A 22,289-nucleotide genomic window follows, 5' to 3' on the forward strand; every position below is an offset into this window, starting at 1 on the left:
GCAACATTTTGTTTGTTGTCGCCTTTTTTGTTGTTTTCATTTGCTTCTTTTTTGGTTACAAATAGTTGCTCTTTACTCTTTCACTTCAAAATATTTATAGGTTGGATTCTCATATCCATTGATTTGCATATTCGGCACAATTTTCTCCTCCTGGACGATGGGATGATGTGTGGTCACGTTCTGATGCGACATAGACAGAGAGAGAGAGAGAGAGAAAAGGATTAATCAACTGGTGATAAACAAATGAAAATTTCATTAACTTCACACCTGATCCACCTCAATAAAGCCTTGGGCATGCGGTGAACGTGATGTTCGCCATTTGGCAACGGCCACGCCCACAAAGACAGCCGCCATCAGGGCAATGCCAGCAAATGAGAGCGTGAAATAGACATTGCGTCCCTCTTTAGTCGCATGTGAATGGGCAAATTCACGGCGCAATGAGAAGCTCTGTAATGAAAATGAAATGGGATACGCTTTAGGCAAATGCGGTACGAGTGGACGTTGCCGCAGCTCAAATACCGATTCGCGATGGCCCAGATCATGGGTCATGAAATGTTGAACCTGCGGCTCGGCCTCCTGATGGGCCACAGCAGCGGCAACATCTTCTACCGCCCGCTGTACGGCATCATCATCGACCGTTGGCAAAGCGGTCTGGACTTTGGTGCTACTACACAGAGAGAGAGAGAGAGAGAGACAGTGTCAAAATTCTTAAATCGTTATTTCATTATATCAATAAAATACTCACCTGACAGTGGCCTCAGCGTATTCAGCATCAACCAAATCCTTTTCGCTCTTTGTGGTATCAAGATTAAGATTGGCCAAAGTCACTAGACCACTATCTAGACTTAGATCCTTGCTCTTATCCAATTGCTGTTGCTGTTGCTGCTGTTGTTGTTGCTGCTGTTGCTGCTGCAACTCGGGCAATTGTTGCTGCTGCTGCTGCTGCTCGGCCGCCTGCGACTTGAGCATATCGTCAACTTTCTTGGCCTCCATGCGAAGTTTCTCCTCACGTAACTTTTCACGTTCGGCTGCCCTTTGCTCCTTGCGCTGTTTCTCGGCCAATCGAAGACGTTCCTTTTCGGCCACCTTTCGTTCGATTTCAATGCGATATTTATCCAAAATGCCAGCCTCAGCGTCCTCGCTCATGCCCAGCGATGAGCCGGGAATATCGTCCTTGCTGCGCAGCGCCAAAATGTAATCGTTCATCAGTTGAGCGATCTTGGCCGATAGTTCTGGATAGCGTTTTAGCATTGTCATCGATTGATTGACAGCACGATCGATATCGATTAATCGCTCCAATGTACGTGGCCGCTCAGAGGCTGCCGCTTCCAATCCACCAGGACCACCAGAGTTCAATAGATGGCGATAATGGGCCAAGGCATGGGCACGATCCTTGTGCAGAGCACGCAAAAGCTTCTGTAGGCATTTTTCCACATGATGGGCCTGACAAGAAGAACAAAAAGGATTCGATTTGACTATTTACAGAGACAACAAACAAAAAGTAATATACAACAAAAACCAAGCTTTTCCCGTCAACTGGATCCATCCTCATCGATGGGCATTACCAAAATTGCCATCTTTGTACTCACATTGGGGGGCTGTTCGGTCAGAGCCTGTGTGTAACAGGTCATTGCCTCGCGTTTCCTTTGATTGATATGGGCCAGGACACGTTGCTGATGCATGGCAGCCAATTGATGCTTCTCGGCGTTGCCTTCTTCCTCGAGTGCCTGAACAGAAGTCTAAAATTACATTCCCATATAAAGACGTATTGCACACCAAGAGAGAAAGATTATCAGCATGACGAAAATTTGCCATATTTCAATTTCAATTTCGATTACAATTCTCGATATCGATGTCGATGTGAACAAGCCACTGACTATCGATATGCGATTTTTTGCCGTTTGATCAGTTAGTTGGTTTGGTTTTGCTTTGTTTTCATTTCATTTCGAATGTTAGTTTTGCCGTTAAAGTCGTTAGTTTTGCAAATGTCATAGAAAATGGTGTGGTTGTGGTTTGGTTTATGGTTTCGATGTCGATTTCGATTTCGATTTGGTGCCCTCTACAAAATGAGTGTATTGAAAATCGAGCGAACAGATTTTAATACAGAGAGCGAGTGAGATAGTAAGAGAGAGAGAGAGAGAGAGAGAGACAGACAGAGAGAGCGTGAGCGAGAGTTTGGGAGTGAGACCACGATATTTTGAGTGCTGCTGACAATTGACAAAGTGCATTCTAGCGACTTGGGGGCGGGGTTAACAGTGTTAGCGGCGAATGGAAAGTGGTTTTGAGGGTCTGGAGCTGATCTGATCGAATGGAAAATGTCGCATGAGCACATAAGAAATTATCTTTAAAAACCGTCAATTCGTAATTCAGTTTCGTTATATATGTATATAATACGAGTATAATAATAATGATCTAATACATATGCTTATATATAGCAGTTCTATGCGGTACATATAACAGTTGCATGTCATTCTTTGCCATAGCCAATTACTTAAGCAGCATTTCAAAGGAATTATACACAAATCGGTCCATGTTATCGTTAGCGGTTATCTAAATACGTCCATCTCTAGTTTCGTTTCAGTCTCATTAGTGTGTCATTTCGTTTCCGTCCACTTTCGTTTCGTTTGCAAGAATGATGGAAACCAAAAAACAAAATGGCGTCAAAACTAAGAATTTGCATTATTGAATAAGATACACATGTATGTATTTAGTAAAAGCCAATCAGTTTCAACTACAAAAGCGCTTTTGTTATGTAATCGTATAATTAAGTTTGGTTAGGTTAAGTAATTTGTATCTAAAGGTATAAGTTACTGCTGTTGTTGTTTGTTTCTTTGTTTGTTTGTTAATCAGTTGTTATTGGTTTCGGTTATTGTATTCATTTTGTTTTTTTTTCTTTTTTGTGTTTTCGTTATTTGATATTTTATGTTAATTGTTATATGATTACAATCTGATGCCTCTTTCGCTCCCATTTGCCATACATGGTTACAACAATAAAAATGATGATGATAAAGTACAGTTAAATCAAAATGCAGGCGATATACAATGAGCAACGAAATGGAAAAAAAGCAATTTCATCGACTTGTATGTGCATGTTAAGTGAAGAGAAGGAAAATTACAAAAAAGGGAAACAGAAACCAAGTGATAACAAAGCAAAATTGGAAAATGTATTTATATGTATATGTAAGTATAATGGACTACAGATAGTTAGGTTAATTAGTAAGTTAGTAAGTTAGGTGAAAAGGCTTTCTAAAGAGTAAAAAAAGGTTTTTAAGAGCAGTGGCAATTTTTACAAGTCACATATCGATCTCTTATCTCATCTCTATTGATTTTTATAATGTTATCGATAATAAACTAATCATTTTCATATACACCAATCGATTGACTTGGAAAAATCACCCCACCCCGCAGACATATTTACACATACACAACTACAAATATACAATGAACTTTTTCATGGATGATAGAGTGAATAGAAGTAATTATAGCTCAATATACATGAATAATGGGGGTGCATCAGTGAGAAAGAGAGAGAGAGAGAGAGATAGATACATATAGGATAGAGATAGATGATAAGGTTGAGGAAATAGCGGTGGAGGAGATAGAGATAGAGGTGCATGGAGATGGATGAATAGAATGGGCACTTAAAAACAAACCTGGAAACGTGCAGTCATGCGTTGTTTGAAACTCTGTGCCGCCTTGGGATCGGCTAGACGCATATCCTGATATTTCTCCTCCAGATCAGACCAGTCCTTCATCACACGGGTCACCTTCTCGCGATGCGATTCCTCAAGGCGCTGTTGGGCTTCCTTTGTTTAGAATACGTTTTGTGTGTTTTGGATTTGGATAAATAAACCTGCTCCCGCATTGTGAACACTTACTTTCTGACTTACTTTGTAGCTCTGATGCTCATAATGTGGATCAAAGTGAGTGAAATACGGATCCGAGGTGGGCTGGGCAGTCGATGGGGGTGCTCCACCGCCATTGGCAGCGGCCACAACGGCAGCAGCGGCCGCAGCCGCAGCAGCAGCAGCAGCGGACAATTGCGGTGTACCGGTAACCATTTCGGCTGACTTCATTTGGCCAACCTTGCCAGCTGACACATCGGCCGACGAAGTCGTTGACGAGAACATGGAAACAGCTGGCGCCTTTAGAGCTGGCGATTTAGCCTGGCCAACGATACTGGCTCCAGAGCCCGAACCACTTGAGCTGCCATTCTGATCCCATGCATCGGCCATATCACTTTCAGCAGCGGCTCCATCCTCTTCATAGTTATCCGTGTCCTCGCCACTATCATATTCGGCATTAATGTCATCCAAAGAGCCACTGGCATTGGCATCAGCTTGGCCTGATGGGTTGCTGTTGCCGTTGCCGTTGCCGCTGCTGCCACTGCCACCGCCACCGCTAGCCGCACCAGCAGTTGCCGCCTCATCGGCCACCATTTCGTCCTCTTCATCATCGCCCATCAGATCATCGTCGTCATCCAACTCATCGTCGTTGGTGTCCTTGGAGTAGTTCGAGTCGTTGCTATCATCGGTGTCATCATCATTGACAGTTAGGTCATCATTGGCACTGGTTAGTTGGGCTGGCGGCATGACTGGAATATCTGTCTTCTTCACGCGAATCTCATCGGCTAAACAGAGTGAAAAGAAAGCGGTATAAAGAACAATTTATATTTAATTGCTTTTGAGGTTATTATTTACTTTTGAAATGCTTCGGACAGCATACAAACTCCACGCCCGAGAATAGAGAGATGCCACAGGGCAATAGCATGGCAAAGCTACGCATTTGCATGCCACGCTCCTGGCAGGCAGCTGCTCCAGTTTGATTCCATCTAACGAATGGCCAGCAGCGGGATGCATTGTGTATGTGATCGAAGAGACATCCCTCAGGCACCAGTAAGGCATCCGATTGGAATGGTCCTTCTGAAGCCAAACATGAAGACAATGACAAATATGGTCGCCACAAAGCATTCGACGAGATTAGATCGAAATAGAACGAAACAGCATAGAATAGGAAAGAATAGAGAACAGAACAGAATAGAGAACAGAATAGTTTATAGCAATCCGTTTGACAGACACATACACAGAGAGATAGAGACAGAAAATAAGATGTTTAGAGACAGACAGAGAGAGAGAGAGAGAGAGAGAGAGAGAAAATCTTACCCAGACAACGGAATGGTTTAATCCAGCGATGAGAACCCTTGCATTTAGCCGCATTCAATGCTCCCTGACGACACCAACCGCCAATTTTCTGATAATGCGATGACTCCACAATGTTGGTTATATCTCGATTTGGATAAGCCTGCAACAAGAGAAATGAATAGTCGAATTAGTTATACACACTCACACGGCATATGCAAAATATATACTATGCTCCACATAAGTCACTTTAATGACTGCTGCAGGCTGCAAACACACAGATGTTTGCCAAAGACGATTAATTAACTTGTGTCTGAAACTCTTGAGGCAATGTAAATGCCTGTAAGTGCAATTATTATCAATCGCAAACAACAGGCAGGCACTTGACAAAAAGAAAACTAGGCAAACTGAAAAGATTCCTGTCCATTGTAGTTCGCAAAAAGTTTATTTAGTTAAAGTTTTGGCTTAAGCCAATAAAAGTAGTAGTAGACTAGTTACTAAATGCCAATTTAATTTGATTTTCTGGTTTCGTAAAGTAATCAAATGTGTTGAGGTTTTTCTTTCTAATAGTTTCCATTGCATATTTTACAGGGACTGGGGGGAGGGCAAGTGATCGAATTCATATTCATTATCAAGTAATGCGCATTACTAGATTAAACAATTTGATTTTGTGGTTTCCTTTATGTATGCTATGAAATCAATAGACTCTGAATTGTTATTTTCTTGAGTGCATACACACACACACACACAAGACACATGTAAAATTTGTTGGAAATTCTTGGCTAATTGAGACAAACATGTTGCGTTTTACAACAATTAAGTTGAGCTTGTCACTTGCCAAAAGTTTTCGTATATATAAATTAACAGGGCAAATTGTAGAAGGAGATTGGGTAAAGAGATGAATTGGGGGAAAAATCAATTTCAATTTCCATTTTGACTTGTGTGTTTGTGTGTGTGCGAGAGACTAATGTGCGGATTAAACAAAAGATGGGAAAGAATAAAATACATTTAGTTCATTGCCTGCTTTTTGGACTGTGAAAATGAAATTCATCTTTATCCGTATAACATTCTAGTGGGCATATAATGTGCTCATGTGCTCATGTTTATCCCCTTTTTGTTTTGTATTCGGTTGTGTTTACCCCCAAACCCCAGTAAAACTTTAATTGCCTGTCCAGTTTGATTGACTGACTAAATGACTGACTAACTGAATGGCCTAATAAAATGCGATCCAATGATGGCGGCCGGGTGCCCGGGTGGCCGAGTGGCTGCCTATATATATGTGTGTGTGTGTGTGTACGTGTGTGTGTGTGCACTACATTTGTTTCAAACAATTATGTGCCGAGTGGCATCCACACTGACACACACACACACACACACACACACACATGTGAAGCAGCACCAACAGCTCATGAAAATAAGGCCTTTTTAAATGTTGTTTGAGTGTTTCGTTGCAGAAGCTGAAAGAGGCGGAGGCCAATGCGGAGAATGAGGAGAACGAAAAGGAGACGGAGGCGGCAGGTGGAGCCAGAGAAGAAAAAATGAAATGAGTGCAAACGGCACGTAGGCAACGCCCGCTCGCCAGACACCGCAATCCATCCATCCATCCACCCATCCCAACCATCCATTCCATCCTCTGGCTCTTCACACACCTCGCTAGTCCTTGCAGATTCATTCGGTTTTTCAGTACTCAGCATTCGTCCTGTATAGCTGTTGGCAACCAGGCTAAATACAACATTAAAAGCACAAAATAATGATGCTGATGCATGTCAAGTCAAACTGAAAACCGAAACCCCAAAGGCGTCAATCCCCTGCCCGCATCCCTCTTCGCACACACACACACACAAACACACACACTAGCCAACTGTTCCCGCCAGCAAAGCCAAACAGAAAATAAACCAAGTCTTGGCAAGGCCTCTTGCAGTGGCCCCACAGTACATAAACACATAATGGCACAGTGGGGAGATCAGAATTGAATTTAGGTGTGAGAATATTTGCATAAAAGAGACAACAACTAAAACAATGGAAGTTAATAGAGTGAAATATGTTTGTAGCTTAGTTCTGTATTACAGTTCTGAAGAGCTCTTGGGTGTAACAAGTCTTTTATAACAATCTGTATAACAGTTTAAGTGATGTAAGTAAGAATAGTCTAATAATTGACGTTAATAGAGTGAACCAGTTCTGTAAAATAGTGTAAAGCAGTATTGTATAACAGTTTTAAAGAACGTATTCTTTCTAACACAAGTATAACAGTTCTCTACCTAAGATATATATAACAGTTTTCTTCTTGCATAATAGTTTTGTACTACATTTCCATACATTAACTTGTATAACATTTCTTCTTAAGGCATATTGAGGATATTTTAAAAGGATAACATGTTTGTTAAAAAACCAATTGTGTATAACATTCTCATTCGTGACTCATTGCCACAAAGCTAATGGAGCACTCACCATTCGTATAACACTTTTAAGTCACTAGCCATTCAGTTTGGGTGTCGGGGTCACCATTGCGTGCGTGCAAGCGACTTGATAAAAAAAAAAATACTTCATCAAATTCTTTCGCCCACACCACTTTGCACACCACTTTGCACACCCCCACACCCACACCCACACACACACACACACACATACTCACTCACACCCACACAGTTGGCTTTAAAAATAAGAATAAAAAGAAAGAAAACGCACATCATCAGCAGGAATGACGACAAAGATGTGGACGAGAACGTCATTCGCACTGGGCCTGAACCTGAGCCAGAGCCAGAGCCGGAGGAGACCAGCGTTAACGTTGGTCGATGGTCGCCAGGCTCTCTGGCTTTGGCTTTAGTTCTGGCTGAATATGAATACGACGAATACGAATCCGCCATTTGTTTTGGTCGCTGGAGTATATAAACGTGCCACACACACACACACACACACACATAAGCAGAGGAGAAGAGTGAGTTTCACTTTCGTATACCCTGAGGAGCATATGCTTGCTGGCTCGACACCCACTCACACTTACAACCACCCAACCAGCCACCCACTCTCTTGGTTGGGCTGGTGGTCCTCGTGTTCTGGCTAAAATGTGTTCGTTCTACTTGGCTTAATCAAAACATATTCAACCGAGCGTGAGGCTGTTTAAGTGCTTCGCTTGAGAGAGTTCGCCACAAATACAGAGGCAGGCCCCAGTCCAGGTCCAAGTTATTGTAACAGCATTTGATTCTTTTGTTTCACACACACACACACACGCACACATGGAGAATGAAAAGCAAATTTAATTGTATAAAATTAGCAAAAAAAAAAAAAGAAAAAAAGAAAACCCATGGCTCGTTGCATTGCTGCATGATGTGTACGCTAATGACAGACAAACAATTAAACTTGACATTTTGCTTTTGTTCCATCAAACACACATACACACACACACACACACACGCACACACAGGCGGGTTATGTACGATGGACAGGATGTGCCGCTATTGTTGGTCTTCATCCTTGGCCAATGCAATTAGACAAGTCTCAATACAACAATAACACCAACAAAATGGCGGCCATCATTAATGCACATCATTGTTCTCGCTGTTTTCTATTTTCTGTTCTCAATGCTCAAAAGATAAATCCCAAATAAAAGGAGGAACAAAATTCACTGCATACTATTGGGCGCCGACTTAAAACACGTCGAGCATAAAATTTTCCATTGTCGACACAAAAGTTTTGCAACGTAATTATGAAAATTTTTCTATGCAACGCAGACAATGATGCGCCTTTCATACCCATCCCCAACCCCCCCTCTATCTATGGATAGCTATGTATATATATGTAAATTTTATATATATATATATAGAATCGATTTTAAATAGTTTGTAAGATTTTGTTTTACAACCATCACTCATCCTTTCTATATAGACCACACAGAGCACTCACTATTCATATACGTTGCACGTTATTGAAAATGATTTTTTAATGTGGCATTGAGCTGAGGCCGCCCAGGTGAGGCTTAACCCAGCCCTTCTATGTATGTACGTATGTATGTATGTACCATACATACATTTATCCATCTAAACCAAACATCCATCCATTCCTGAACGTTAAAAACTTGTGCGTGCTCTGGCAAATCATTTTGTGGCAACTTTCTATTTGCATTTTGGTTTTTTTTCTTTCGTTTTTTGTTGTCGCTCGCTCGGTGACAGGAATCTCTTGAATGCGGAGCCATCGGTTAGGCTTTGGTGGCATTTGTTTGCACAGGCCGCTGAGCTTTGAGCTTGTTTTAATTTAAGTTTCTCGCCTACGGTTCAACCACGCCCACTCGAACTTATCAAGCGAATTTGAGCTTGAAATATTGCGTATATGCGTATATTTTTAGTTAAGCTCACTCGTCTCTTGTTTTAAGTTAGTTCATTCCATTGAATAGGAGGCGTAACCTTAACCGCCCTTCTACTTCCGCTGCTGCTGTTCCGTTTGGCCTTCGCGTGTGTTTGGATTTCTCTCGTTCACTCTTTTTCTCTGTCTCTCCCTATCTGCCCTCTCTCTCCTTCTCTGTGTGTATGTGTGTCTGTTTAGGCTCTGTCGTCCAACATGTTGACATTGAAATTGTAAAAATAATTTCCCCATACGCCCCGTAGTACACAGTCAGCAGAAGTAGGGTAGTGCCCAGGTAGATAGAAAGAGAGACAGAGAGAGAGAGAGAGAGAGGGAGAGGGAGAGGGAGAGGGAAGGGCTCAAAACAAAAACACTAAGGCCAAAAAGGGCTAAATGTTATTATTTCACTTTTGTTGTTGCGGAAGGCTTTCGGTTAACGTTGTTTTGTTTAGTTGAAACTTTTGTGACACAAAGTCCTTTTTTTTTTTGTTGTTTCTTTTGCCCTCTCTGTTTGTTTGTTTGTTTGTTTGTGTTGTCAAATGGGATACCAAAGCATACACACACACACACACACACATACACACACAGCCTACATATAGGTGCTTTTATTTATATCCTTTAACTAAAAGCTAAAAGGGTGTAACTGACAGGCATAGAATACAATAGTCAGATACTCGATCAACTCTGAACAGTCGATTGACTGACATTTTGAATGAATCTTTTCCTTTACATTGTCCAAGATCTTCTTCTTGACTAATTGCAACTTCTCGTTTCATCTTTGTTGCTTCTCTTCTGCTAGCATTTTGAAGCTTTCCTTTATCCTTCTTCATCTGCCGCAGTTTGGCAGTTTGCAACTGAATAGCTTGCGATAGCGCGACTACCAAATCCTTTTCCTGTGCAGATTTATGCTTAGCGTTCACTTCTTCAAGCTATCAACTAAACCATCGAGCAAACAAACTAATTGCATCTTGAACTATAAATAGATATAAATCCAAGCCACTATTTTAATAGATTTTAATTATAATTAATCTATTCATTGTTTTTCATTTTCCAACTTAATGAGATGTAAACTTTAGAAGCAAAAATTTTGATTAATTATTTAATGATGAGAATCTTTAGCCTTTTATTATGAGAGAGTTTTTTGCTTTGTTCCTATGAATGTTTGTTTGCTGAAGTTGCCCCAAGCATCGACTTTGGTATACAATGCACCAAGCAAGATATTGCGATGACTTTGATATACCGACTCAAAATTAGTCAGTCCTTTTCAATAAGCAACTACAGACATGATCTTGGGAAATTTTCGCAAAAAAGGAGAGAATTGGAGAATCATTGAGAATGCTGGCCAATAGATTGTCTCTTAGTTTGAGGTTGTTAAAGACTAAATGCTATATACTAGGGGGATGAAAACGCTTCCTTCTGCCTTTTACATACAGACTCTCGCCGTCTCCCTCCCTCTATTTCTCTGTTATTTTCTGGGTGTAAATGAAATTCTCCGCCAAATAGTTTTCGAAAGTGCAAACACTGCGTGTTTTGTGTTGCCACCGGCAGATGGACTTGGTTATATCTGAAGTCAACCGGAAATGGTTTAATTTCCGCCTAACAAAACTAAAGTAAAGTATAAGAGTTGTGCACTTTTCAATCAGTTGAGTGAAAAATCGATTGTACAACTTTGTTTTTTTTTCCCCCTTTTTGTAAGGAAATTGGAAATTGCTTAAGCCATAGAGTTAATTAAGTCTTTGGTTTATGGTAAAAATTAGCAACTTTTATTAGGAAATGGGGAGAAAGGATGTCATTGAATATTCCATAACTGCTTCAATGCAATCAGTCAAGTTAACTAGTTTCGGACCAATTCCAATCCAATCCTAGTCAATCCGATCGACCGAAACGCACACACACACACAGCACACACACACACATATATCACCTTTAATGGGTATTATGTGTGAGCAAGCATTTAGCCCCATAAATGCTTGGGCTACATTACAAACAATTGAATTAAGGCCTGGTCCGATGCACAAGCTCAGCAGCTGTGCAAAATACGCCCACAGGAGCAGAAGAGGCCACTAAGTACATGGACATCCCCCCCACTGGAGAGTAGATTCTTCTATTCCTAGTTGCCCAGGCATTTAAGCGAGCGGCTTAGCTACTATTGCTGTGGCACAAACGGGTCCCATTTGTTACATCTTTCGTATGTCCATGGATGAGTGTATCTTTCTGTCTGTCTGTCTGTCTCTTAGTCCCTCTGTCCCCTGTCCCTCTGTATCTGTCTGCCATTGGGGATGGTGGTCAGTCCCATCTACAACAACTATTTTTAGCTCTAAGCTCAGCAACGAGCATGGATACACGTACAAGTATGTATACCAAACTAAACTACTTTTTGCCTGCTCACTGAATTTCAATGCGCTGAACTATGAGGCATTTAATTATAAACATCTCATAGATGCCACCAACGGCCAATGTGCTGCATATACTTAATGTATGTGTGTGTCCTTTTTTCAACACTGACAATGAGTGCTAGTGGATCCTTATAGTAGGGACACGTTAGGGAGGGTTGGTGATTTGGTTAGCTTGGTTAACTGTCAGCGGCAGAGAACCGCAAACGGATCAGGTCCATCCCAAACTTGAGCTGCATAAGTGCCAATTACCAGAGGCAGAGGCAAAATTGCTGTCGCTTAAATGATGCGCAAACTAAGTATTTTCCATCCCATACAATTATGTATGTATGTATATGTTTACGCTATACAACCATCAACAACAGCAGCAGTAACAGTGGCAACAACAACAACAACAACACTAACAGCAAATCCAATTGACTCCTCGAGTGTGTGTGTGTGTGTGTTTGGTTGTGTGCATTCATAAGTTCAGTATTTGTGCATCTCTTCAACCAACGTGTCTATATAAATGCCCCTAGGCCCCCATACACACACACACACACACACACACACACACGTATATGTGTTTGCAAACACAGGGTATATTCGTTTATTATGCTTGTTTACAGGGAGTTTACGAAACGAAATTGAATTCGCTTGCAGCGTATAATTAGCGGATTGAAATTCTGTGTGAAAACAGAAATCAAAATAATTATTACTAATTAGTTGATGAAAGCAATTGGAAAAACGAGCCAATTAAAATAACTAATATAAACAAAATTAAGTCTTAACCAAAGAGAGTAAGACCAAATATATTTTCGACACAATTTGGCCAGGTTTGAACTTTAAACTTGCTCAATTTGGTCAGATCAACTTTGAACTTATTTGGCACAAAATTTGTTTTTAACAAAGTCTGCCAAGATATTCAACAAGATATCTAGAAGAGCTGCATTTCAATTGCTATCAACGGGTTATTATAGAACTTGGAAACGTTTTTGAAGAGAGTTACATCCAGCCTCTAATGCCTTACGATTTGCTAGAAAATTTCAACTTCTTCAAGACAACTAATAGAATAAATATGCCAAATAGTCTACTTACTATCTATGAAGACATAATTATTGATTATTATTATTGAATACATGGACGAACCTTTTGATTCCTCTGAGTCCGTCCATGATTCAATATATGAAAATAAAATGTGAATTGAACTTCAAACTGTCGATAACTAATCGATATGTCCTTCAATATCAGACATAATAATGTTGCTCAAATATTCCAAACTATATACTATATAATAGCAGAAAGAAACAGGGGCGAAGAAGTTACCTCTCGAAAAAGATTTGAATTTTGTTGCATAAATGATGAGGAAATTGTACAGCGATTAGTTACAGCATTTACACTAATAGTGTCTTATATAAGGACCCTGTTAAGGAGAGGGAAGATGGGAGGAGGAAGATTTTCTGTTTGTCCCTCGCTTTAATCATTTTGGGTCTGGTCAATCAGTTTGATTGTCCAATGACTGGGCCAATTTGGTCAGTTAGACAAATCATCAAAAATGCGAAATCAAAGTCCATGACTAATGGCTTATTGATAAGCGAATCAACCATACATACGCACACACACACACACACACACACACACACACACACACACACACACACACTTAACCATTGAGCGGATATTCAATTACAAGACTTGCTCATTAACGTTTTGGTCGCGGCGGTCAGTTGACCATCCTTCCCTCTCCCCCCATACACTCGCCCCAAGTTAATGAGATTTTGTGCGAAATGAGCTTACAGCTTGTAATCGGCCCCAGACCTATCCCAACCACCATTTGCCCCTCTCCTCGCATCCCCAATGACCACTATACCACGACAAGACCAAATAGCGTAAAGTTAATGTAATTAATTCAATCTAGATGCGAATTATATATTTCAAAATGCAGTTTCGCTCTCAAGTAACAATTGAAATTGGATTATTCATGTTTTTTTTTGTTAAATTCAAATGCGATTGATTGATTAACGTTGATTATACCCTGCATTAATAGAGGAGGATGAGAAACAGTTTTATGTTTATCGAATTATTCATAATATTCAAATGAATAGAGTACTTGAAACGTTTATATTTTTCAGTTTTCAATTTCCTTTTTTTGTTTTTTCGGTGAAAATAAAACCATTTTAAAATATAATACCTTCAAACAAAACGTAGTAATAACTAAAAAATTTATTAACATAAATCCTTTCAATTTGTATACATGAACACACACACACACACACACGGAATTATTAAATGTATTGTATTACCTGGATACCGAGGTTTCACATTACCATTTCCCATTCGCCCTCCACCATCCCACACGTAATTTAACTCATTACCCCAAACCAAACAAGCAAACAAAACCAGATATGGAGATGTGGTTGGTCAAATACAAATTTCAAAAGATTTTAACCGAGGAGGAGGAATGGGTGGTGGGGTGGGAGAGAGAAAAGCGGGTTACCGAATACCACAAAATCGTATGCTTCTGCTTCACCTTCACTACGTTTAGTGGCAAATTAATTAATTTCCATTTGAATTGCTGAGCAAGCAAAAACAGTGAAATGAATATATATATATATATATATTCAAAAAATACAAAAATATCTGGACTAGTTTTCAAGTGTCGAGAATTCAATACCCTCGCTTGTTTAAGTATATAGAAAAACATGTTGAGCTGATTGATTTCGCAATTGTTTCTCCCAAAGCGGCAGAATGTGAATCGATTTTTCTTCTAGAGAGCCTACAATCCCTGAAACTAATATACCCTCTCTGCTACCGTTTATGAAACAAAACATTTGAATATATAAATTTATTTTGCTGCACTTGGCGGAAATCCAAAAAAAACAAAAAAGGAAAAGCAAATACCAGAAAGAGACACAGGCAGCAAAAAGCGCAACTGCCACGCGGACATGGAATGAGAAAGAGAGAAGTAGGGGAGAACGAGATAGAGAGAGCGAGAGAGAGAGAGAGAGAGAGAAACAAAAGAGTAGGAGAACAAATTAAAGAGTAGACAAAAAAGGACAACCAAAAGGTTTTTTTTTGTTGTCGTTTTTAATTAATTTCTTTTTAGCGACCGCCCGCCGTCAGGTGTGAAAATATTTTGTAGCATACTTTTGTGTGTGGCCTGATTTCAATTTGTGTTGTCAGAGAAAATTGAGTTGAGAGATGAATGTGCGTGTGTGGGTACACACTCTTTGACAGAAAATACCATTGAACTATAACAAGCCTAACCAGCATGTGGGGGGGTAGGGAAATTGGAAGGGGCGTGCGAATGACATTTGTGAACTCATTGAAACTAATCACATTTAACTCAATATTACGCATACGCCGTGTGGTGTGGCTTTCAAAGTGTTCGTGTGCGTGTGTGTGTGTGTGTGTGTGTGTGCAAAATGTTTGCTTTAACAATTGAATTTGTGGTCCATCAGAAGCAGCATACACAGCCTCTCCCAACACATAAATTAAGCATAATAAATTAATTAGCATAATTATTAATTATGGCCAGCAAGAAGCAACAAAAACGAACAAGAAAAATGTGCAACATGAACAACAGAAACACAAACAGCAACTGAAACATTTAAATTGCAACGAAATTACATGAAATAAAATGTAAAATGCAAAACCAAAAAAAAAAAAAAAACAACTATACGAAAAATAAATAAAACCAATACAATAAAAAAATTTGTCATTTGCATACGCGAAAGCACACACACACACACACACACACAACAAGATGTATGTAATTTGATTTATGTTGTGGCAAAATACAACAACATCATCAGAGCAAATGGGTTGCTACAACGTGTCCTAGGTAAAATTTACATATCAAAATCAAATGCGACAGTTTTGACAGCTCGCTGGTCTCATTACTATCTATGCCTAGACAATAATGAAGATGAAGATGATGATGATGATGATGATGATGAAGTTGTCTTTTATATTGAATTGGGCATTTATATAAATTGAAGGCTGTTCGCCATGAATGTGAATGACATTTGTATGTGGCATATGCAAGGGAAATGACATCATGTAAGGTCACAATATACTAAAGCCCAAGAGATGCCAACTCAAGATAGACAAAAATCACTTTCACTTTTTGCTTTCTATTGTAAATTGTATTAATTTATTGCCACTTAAATTACTCTCAATGCGCTTCAATCAAAGCCAAATCAATTAAGCAGCTATGGACTTATCTGCAAGCATACATTGTAATAATAAATCATTTTAGCTTACTGATGCCATTTCATGTTTTTAACATTAATTCAGTCGAAAACTAATGTGTGCTATTATATCTAATCAAAATTATATTTTCTTCTTCAATTTGTCCTTTTATATTGAAAGAATCCTGCAGACGGTCATCTCAATATGACATTAGAATTGACTATATAGAAAATCAGTTTGCTAATTAGGGTTTAAAGCTTAGTGTCTTACTAATCTAGTAGACTTCGCTTGATTAATCTTTATTCTTCCCTTTTAATTCATTGAAAAATAATGCTTGATACTAACTTTTACATGTTGGACTCTGCCTTGCTATTGAGCCAAATGAACAGGCCTGCAAGAAAATCTTTTACCTCATTTTACTTAACTGCTTTAAGCTTTTTTGGATCTATTTGTTCAGATTGCAAGCTTCTTTACATTGCAAGCAACTCAGAATGCTCTCTTTCTTTACTTTAAAGTTCAATTCTTTTCTTTTTGGTGCTACGGTTGGAATCATCACATAATCAAAATTAGCTTTTAGTCTTTCGAACTACAGTTAATGCCAAGAAATTGACTTTTTCCCCATTGTGCATACTTAGCTGTAGTTAATGGTTAAGTTTAATGTTTTATCTATTTGTCTGTTATATTTTATATTTGTGGCGAGGACAAAAGGTGGGTCGTTACATAGAGAAAGTTGTTGAGAGGAACAGGTGGAATGCAACATAGAAACAAACCGCCAAGGTTAAGAGCTATCTGTCAATAAATTTGTGTAAAGAATATGGCAGGGACCTTCTTTTGCCACACTTTACAAATGAAATAAATAAGTATTTGCTATTATTTCAGTTATAGGTTTACTCGGGAAAAGATTAAGATACTTCTTAATATTTTGAATTCAACAAATGAAGATTGGGTTATTTTTCTTTTCCCTTGAATCCTTATTCACTGAGTTTGGTAACAAGACATAACTCAATTGGTTTTTAACTTTGTTCTATAAACTCATTCAAAAGAGTTAAGTCTGCTTTACACTCTCTCTGTGTATTTTATAATCTGTCTGTCCATTTCAAAAATGTCTTCTGCTCTTTTAAGCTCTTTTTAGTTATCTGTGGTTATCTGGTTAGACTACGACCTATTTGAAATTTAAGTCAATTTAGCCGGCTCGAGGTCAATCTTCCAAAAGAATTGCATGGTTTGAAACTAAAATATGTTGAAAATGTTCTAAGAAATTAGTTAATTTCGATGAAATTTCATGAAATATGCAATGAAGTAGCTGCTATTCACTTATTTATGCCAAGTATTAAATAATAATAAGAAAGAAATAAAAAATCACTAAAGGAAAAAGAATGAAAAAATATGAAATCGAAACTTGGAAATGGAATGTGGTGTACTTTGGTGTTGTTGTTGTTGTCGACTGATTTCATTTGCTTGTCAGATGTCACTCAACACGAACACAGACATAAAGATAACTAGAGAGACGTACGAACAGTCAGACAGACAGTGAGTCAATTGGCAAGGCAAAGGCTCTAGATGAATCTGAGGCTATGGCTGAAGTTGGTTGCCAAAAGTACTTTCTCGTCAGTTATGAACTATGACTGAAAGCGCGGTTTTCTCTCTATGTGTGTATGTGTGTGTGTGTGTGTGTGTGTGTGTGTGTGTGTGTGTGTGTGTGTTCGTGTGTGTATGCCGCACATTAGCCAAGCGAGTTGGCAAAAGAAATTTAATTAAAAAGGAAACGAAAGGCAGTGTGGAATGTCAATTTATGACGACAGGCCCCAGTCATGTGCGGCTGATGGCTGCCTGGCAAATGGAGGCAAATGCAAAACGAAAGAAACAAAAAATGGCGAGAGAAAAAAAAAAAGAATTAATGGAAAATTAATTAAGTGTCGTTTAATGTTGTCTCACAATGTAAACGCTTTCAACGCAGCGTAAATTAAATTGTTGTCCTGCCCCGTCCCCCGTCCTCCCTTCGCCCTGTCGCCCTGGTTTTGCTTTTAGCGCCATACCCAGTCAGGGCTCGCAGTGTTTCTGTTGTGTGTGGCCTCTTTTTGATTTATTGGTTTTTGCATGTTGCACTGCAGCCTGGCCATAAAATTACATTTTGCATCCAAACCAGGCAACCAACCAACCAACCATCATCATCGTCGTCATCATCATCATCATCATCAGCAGCAGCAGCAGCCACTGACTGGCATCAACAGCTCCTCCCCTGGCCACAGAAACTCCTCTTACATGCGCAATCTCAGGTCTCTGGTCTCTGGTCTCAGTGTGCAAAGTAAATGTAAAGTGAATGCAAATAGCAATTTTCATGCTCGGCTTCAGCTTCAGCTTCAATTCAATCAGCGGCTAGCATTATGGATGGCACATCTGTGGGTTGAAGCTCACCGGAACCCTCTGCACCTCTTTCGGGTGCAGGGTGCACCCTATCCCCCCCATAGAAAGGTGGCCCATACACACTTACCTTCTTGCAGTAATCAAGCAAATCCATTTTATCACGCAAACATGTGGCGCCCGTTGTCTTCTTGCTTAAATCCGTTACCCAGCGTCCCTCCTCGGATAGATATTGCGGCTGATAGATTTGACCGGCTTCGCACAGAACGGCGATTTGCGGCTCCCAGCGCGGTGAAGCGGCCTATTAAAAGAAACGGAAATTGAAGAAAAAACCGTACATCAATAATAGAGAAATAGAAAAAGAACTCGTGATTGGTGTGTGGGGTGTGGTGGGGTGGGGAGGTAGTGAAAACAAATCCGATTAGATGCGATTTGCAATGAGAAAAAGAGAAAAAATAGTGCAACGAAATAGAATTTTTTATGATATTAAATACCTATTTATAGAATCTGCAGAGTAAAAATATACGCAAAGCGCGATAGAAATTTCAAATTCAATTTTATTTAATTCCATAAAAAATACATAAATCTTTATGTTGGGCATCTTTAAGAGCTCCTCCTCCTCTTGCCCTCTTCAAGCCTATTTATATACAATGTGTGCGGGTGTTTTTTTTTTCCTTTTCTAACTTATATGTATTCTTATCATCAAGCCAAAGATCAATTCCAAATCATGTTGAACATGAAGGAGGAGCAGGAGCTATCCGGGCAGTAACAAAAGCCAACAGCAACTACAGAAGATGACAACAGACAGAGACATTAATCATACGCCACATTGTACGAGCAGAGCAAACCAAAGCAAAGCAAAACCTAAGCTTTAGCCAGCCGCCCACTTTCTCTCTCTCTCTGCTGAGTGGGCGTGTGACAGAGCGATAAAAAATGATATGGCAACACATGTGCCATACAAGAAATTCATCCCCCCTCAAAGAACAATTAATAGCAGCCGCAACAACAACAACAACAACAGTAAAACTCATTTATGGAATGGAGAGTTAGCAGAGAACTTCTCTTTAAGCGTATCGTTCATTATACACGTCTTTAATGATGATAAATGTGAAATTTTCCTTAATATGCCTACATATTTCCTATTCATAGACTCAACTGATTGATCGATCGATCCATGAATGACATCTCTTTATTGGGCAATCAAATTAGTGCATCATTTTGCATTCGGTATTGCACTTGTAACTCGTGAGGGGGCAATAATTTTCATACTTTCACAATAAAAAAAGGGCGAAAAAACAACCCCCAAAGAATAAATAAAAAAAAACCAAAGTCTCAGTGCCTTGGGGCATGTCATTCATTCAAACAGCCATCATTCATGTGTGTGTGTGTGTGTGTGTGTGTCGGCCCAACTATTTCAAAAGTAATTAAGTTAGCTAGAGGCGGAAGCATTTCTTTCACCCTTTTTTTTCGTAACGTTTTCTCACTTGCTTATGACGTGCAGGCATTTTTCCAGGCAATCTAATAATTTACAAACCCAAAAACACAAACACACACACAGAGTGAGTGTGACTCACTGTGTATGTGTGTGTTGATTTTTCCTGACTTGTTTTTGGCAGGAACAGGGTAAACAGGGTCGATGAGAAGAGAGAGAGAGAGAGAATGAGAGGGAGCCTTTCTGGCTTGGTCATGTCATTATTGCAATCAGTCCACAGTTGGGGTTTACAGTACTTGTTCTTGTTGTTGTTGTTGTTGGGGTTTTCCTTTTTTTTTTTGCTGTTGTTATTTACACTGACACCACTTGGCATATGCCAACAGCAGCGACACCAGCAACAGAAAAAAAAAATTGTTGCTGGAATAACCATAATAATGTCGCTACCCAGGCAACGCAATAAGCAAAACAAACAGCACAACACTTTGTAGTTGTATTTGTGTGTGTGTGTGCGTGTGTGTGTGTATACATCATGCGACATTATGCAGCAAACATGTAGTTCTTATTCATACCCTATAAGCAATAAAGTTCAACTTCCCAAATGTATGCAACAGATGTTGACAATAAAACTCCTTATACTTGAATCAGCATCAGCAACATAAAATCACTTGAATCTATTCCCTTTTATGGAAGTTTTACCTTCAAAATTCAAACAATAGCTTAACATTAATTGAAAACATCAATCAATTTTATCAAAAAAAGAATGAAAGAATGAAAATGTTATACTCTACTAATATTTACTTAAATTTTACAGTACTGAATGCAGGGGACTAGAATGAGTATCAATTTAATCCAGCCAATAAAAGGCAAACAGAGAGAGGGAGAGAGACAGAGTGAAGTGTGTGGGTGCAGTTTTATTTAAGCCAAAGGCCAGAGGATTATTGAGGTAGAGCCAACAAATGGCATTTGAGAAAATTGTATGCCATACGGTTGCATCAATGTTCTCTCTCCATCTCTCTCTCTTTCTCTTTCTCTCTCACTCTGTGAGGCAAATGCAATAGATGGTTAAATTGAATTTGTTGTTTATTTATTTCGTTTTATTTTTCATTTTGCAAATGAAACTCTTCTCTTGTTATTTCGATTTCTTTTTTCTCTTTTTGCTTTTTATAAAATACAACCAGCTTTGACACAATTGAGTTGAATCAAAATCAAAATTAAGCAAACACAAAGCCAGACACATGCAAACGGGAAAAAGGAAATTGCATAGGCAACCAGAGCCAAAGAGAATCAGTAGAATCAGCAGGAGCAACAGCAACAACAAAGGAGCCAGAACTAGACAAAGCTGCCACAGATGCATGAAGCTTCTGCTGCTGTTGCTGCTGTTGCTGCTGCTGCAACAGCCAAAGGCAGCAAGTTGTCATGGATGTGCCTGGAAGTGGGCGTGTTGCCACAGTCACGGCCCCAATCACCCCTGGTCTTACCACCTCAACTGTCAGCTATTGCTGCCGCTGCTGCTGCTTCTGCTGTTGTTACTGGCAATCACAGTTTTTTGTTGTGTTTCGTGTTACCGCCGCTCTCAGCCCGCCCTCTGTGTTTGCTTAGCCAGCGGACACAAAAAAGGCAAAAATTGTAATCAAATGCACTCAGGTGCATGTGAGTGTGTGTGTCTGTGTGGCCACCATTAAGAGGCGTAACGAACAAGAGGTACACACAAAGCCTACATGGTGGGCGGGACAAAAAGTGTTGCATACCCGCTAGGCGCTCACAAGAAATTTTTGTATTGCTTTTTCTTGATTTTAAAAACCTTTAAAGAAGTCTACATAATTAGGCTTAAATAATTAAATGAAAGATCGAGCAGCATTCAATTTGATAACAATAAAAAGGAATATTAAGAGAGAGAACAAATGTAAATATCTACCATTTCGATTTATTTATGCGACTTTAAAAACTCATCGTAAGACTTAGGCAACTAAGCGGAAAGCAGAAAGAGCCGCAAAGAGCAGAGCAAAGAAAACTGGCCAATCAGTACATGCTACTTAAAAATGGCGACAACAACGGCACCAAAGACGACCACGACCACGGCACGGAGGACAAGGACAACGACGACGATGAGGACATCAGACTGACAGACAGACACAATTATGTTAATGTTTACTCGACCGTAATTAACTCAAATTTATGATATTTTAATTTCGCCCCAGCGTCACTTGAGAGCGCAAAAGTTGAAAATGTTCAAAGCAAAGTGCAAAAGAAATACGACAACAACAACAAAAAAAAAACAAACCAACAACAAAATGCAAAGAAAATTGCGTTATAATAACACACGTAAAAAAATTTTTTTGGCTCTCTCTTTCTTTCCTGTCAGTTCTTCTGTGTTTCTTGGTTGGGGTTTTCATTTTCGTTTTCGTTTCTTGGTTTTGGTTTAATGTCGGCACGAAGAAGACAAATATAATTTTAATG

At 39.4% G+C, this 22,289-nt stretch overlaps 1 protein-coding gene across 11 annotated transcripts in view; it reads right to left on the reverse strand.

Annotated features, from left to right (window-relative positions):
• Nucleotides 1–22,289, reverse strand: part of LOC6644564 (amyloid-beta-like protein) — a 49,134-nt gene continuing 26,845 nt past the window's right edge. The window contains exons 3-12 of one of the 11 annotated variants that reach the window (XM_023177007.2): nucleotides 18,531–18,701; nucleotides 5,163–5,301; nucleotides 4,701–4,919; nucleotides 3,891–4,630; nucleotides 3,654–3,794; nucleotides 1,590–1,739; nucleotides 746–1,443; nucleotides 520–667; nucleotides 268–447; nucleotides 1–180 (exon numbers count right to left, since the gene is read on the reverse strand). In XM_023177007.2, coding sequence (XP_023032775.1) covers nucleotides 73–180; nucleotides 268–447; nucleotides 520–667; nucleotides 746–1,443; nucleotides 1,590–1,739; nucleotides 3,654–3,794; nucleotides 3,891–4,630; nucleotides 4,701–4,919; nucleotides 5,163–5,301; nucleotides 18,531–18,701 — 2,694 coding nt within the window. In that variant the 3' untranslated portion in view covers nucleotides 1–72. Of the gene's footprint in view, nucleotides 181–267; nucleotides 448–519; nucleotides 668–745; nucleotides 1,444–1,589; nucleotides 1,740–3,653; nucleotides 3,807–3,878; nucleotides 4,631–4,700; nucleotides 4,923–5,162; nucleotides 5,302–18,530; nucleotides 18,702–22,289 lie in introns of all 11 variants that reach the window. The other 10 variants (XM_023177008.2, XM_023177006.2, XM_002067426.4 and 7 more) reach the window with 10 other exon arrangements.

The sequence above is a fragment of the Drosophila willistoni genome (genome assembly GCF_018902025.1).
Source record: "Drosophila willistoni isolate 14030-0811.24 chromosome XL unlocalized genomic scaffold, UCI_dwil_1.1 Seg142, whole genome shotgun sequence".
Lineage (NCBI taxonomy): Eukaryota > Metazoa > Arthropoda > Insecta > Diptera > Drosophilidae > Drosophila > Drosophila willistoni.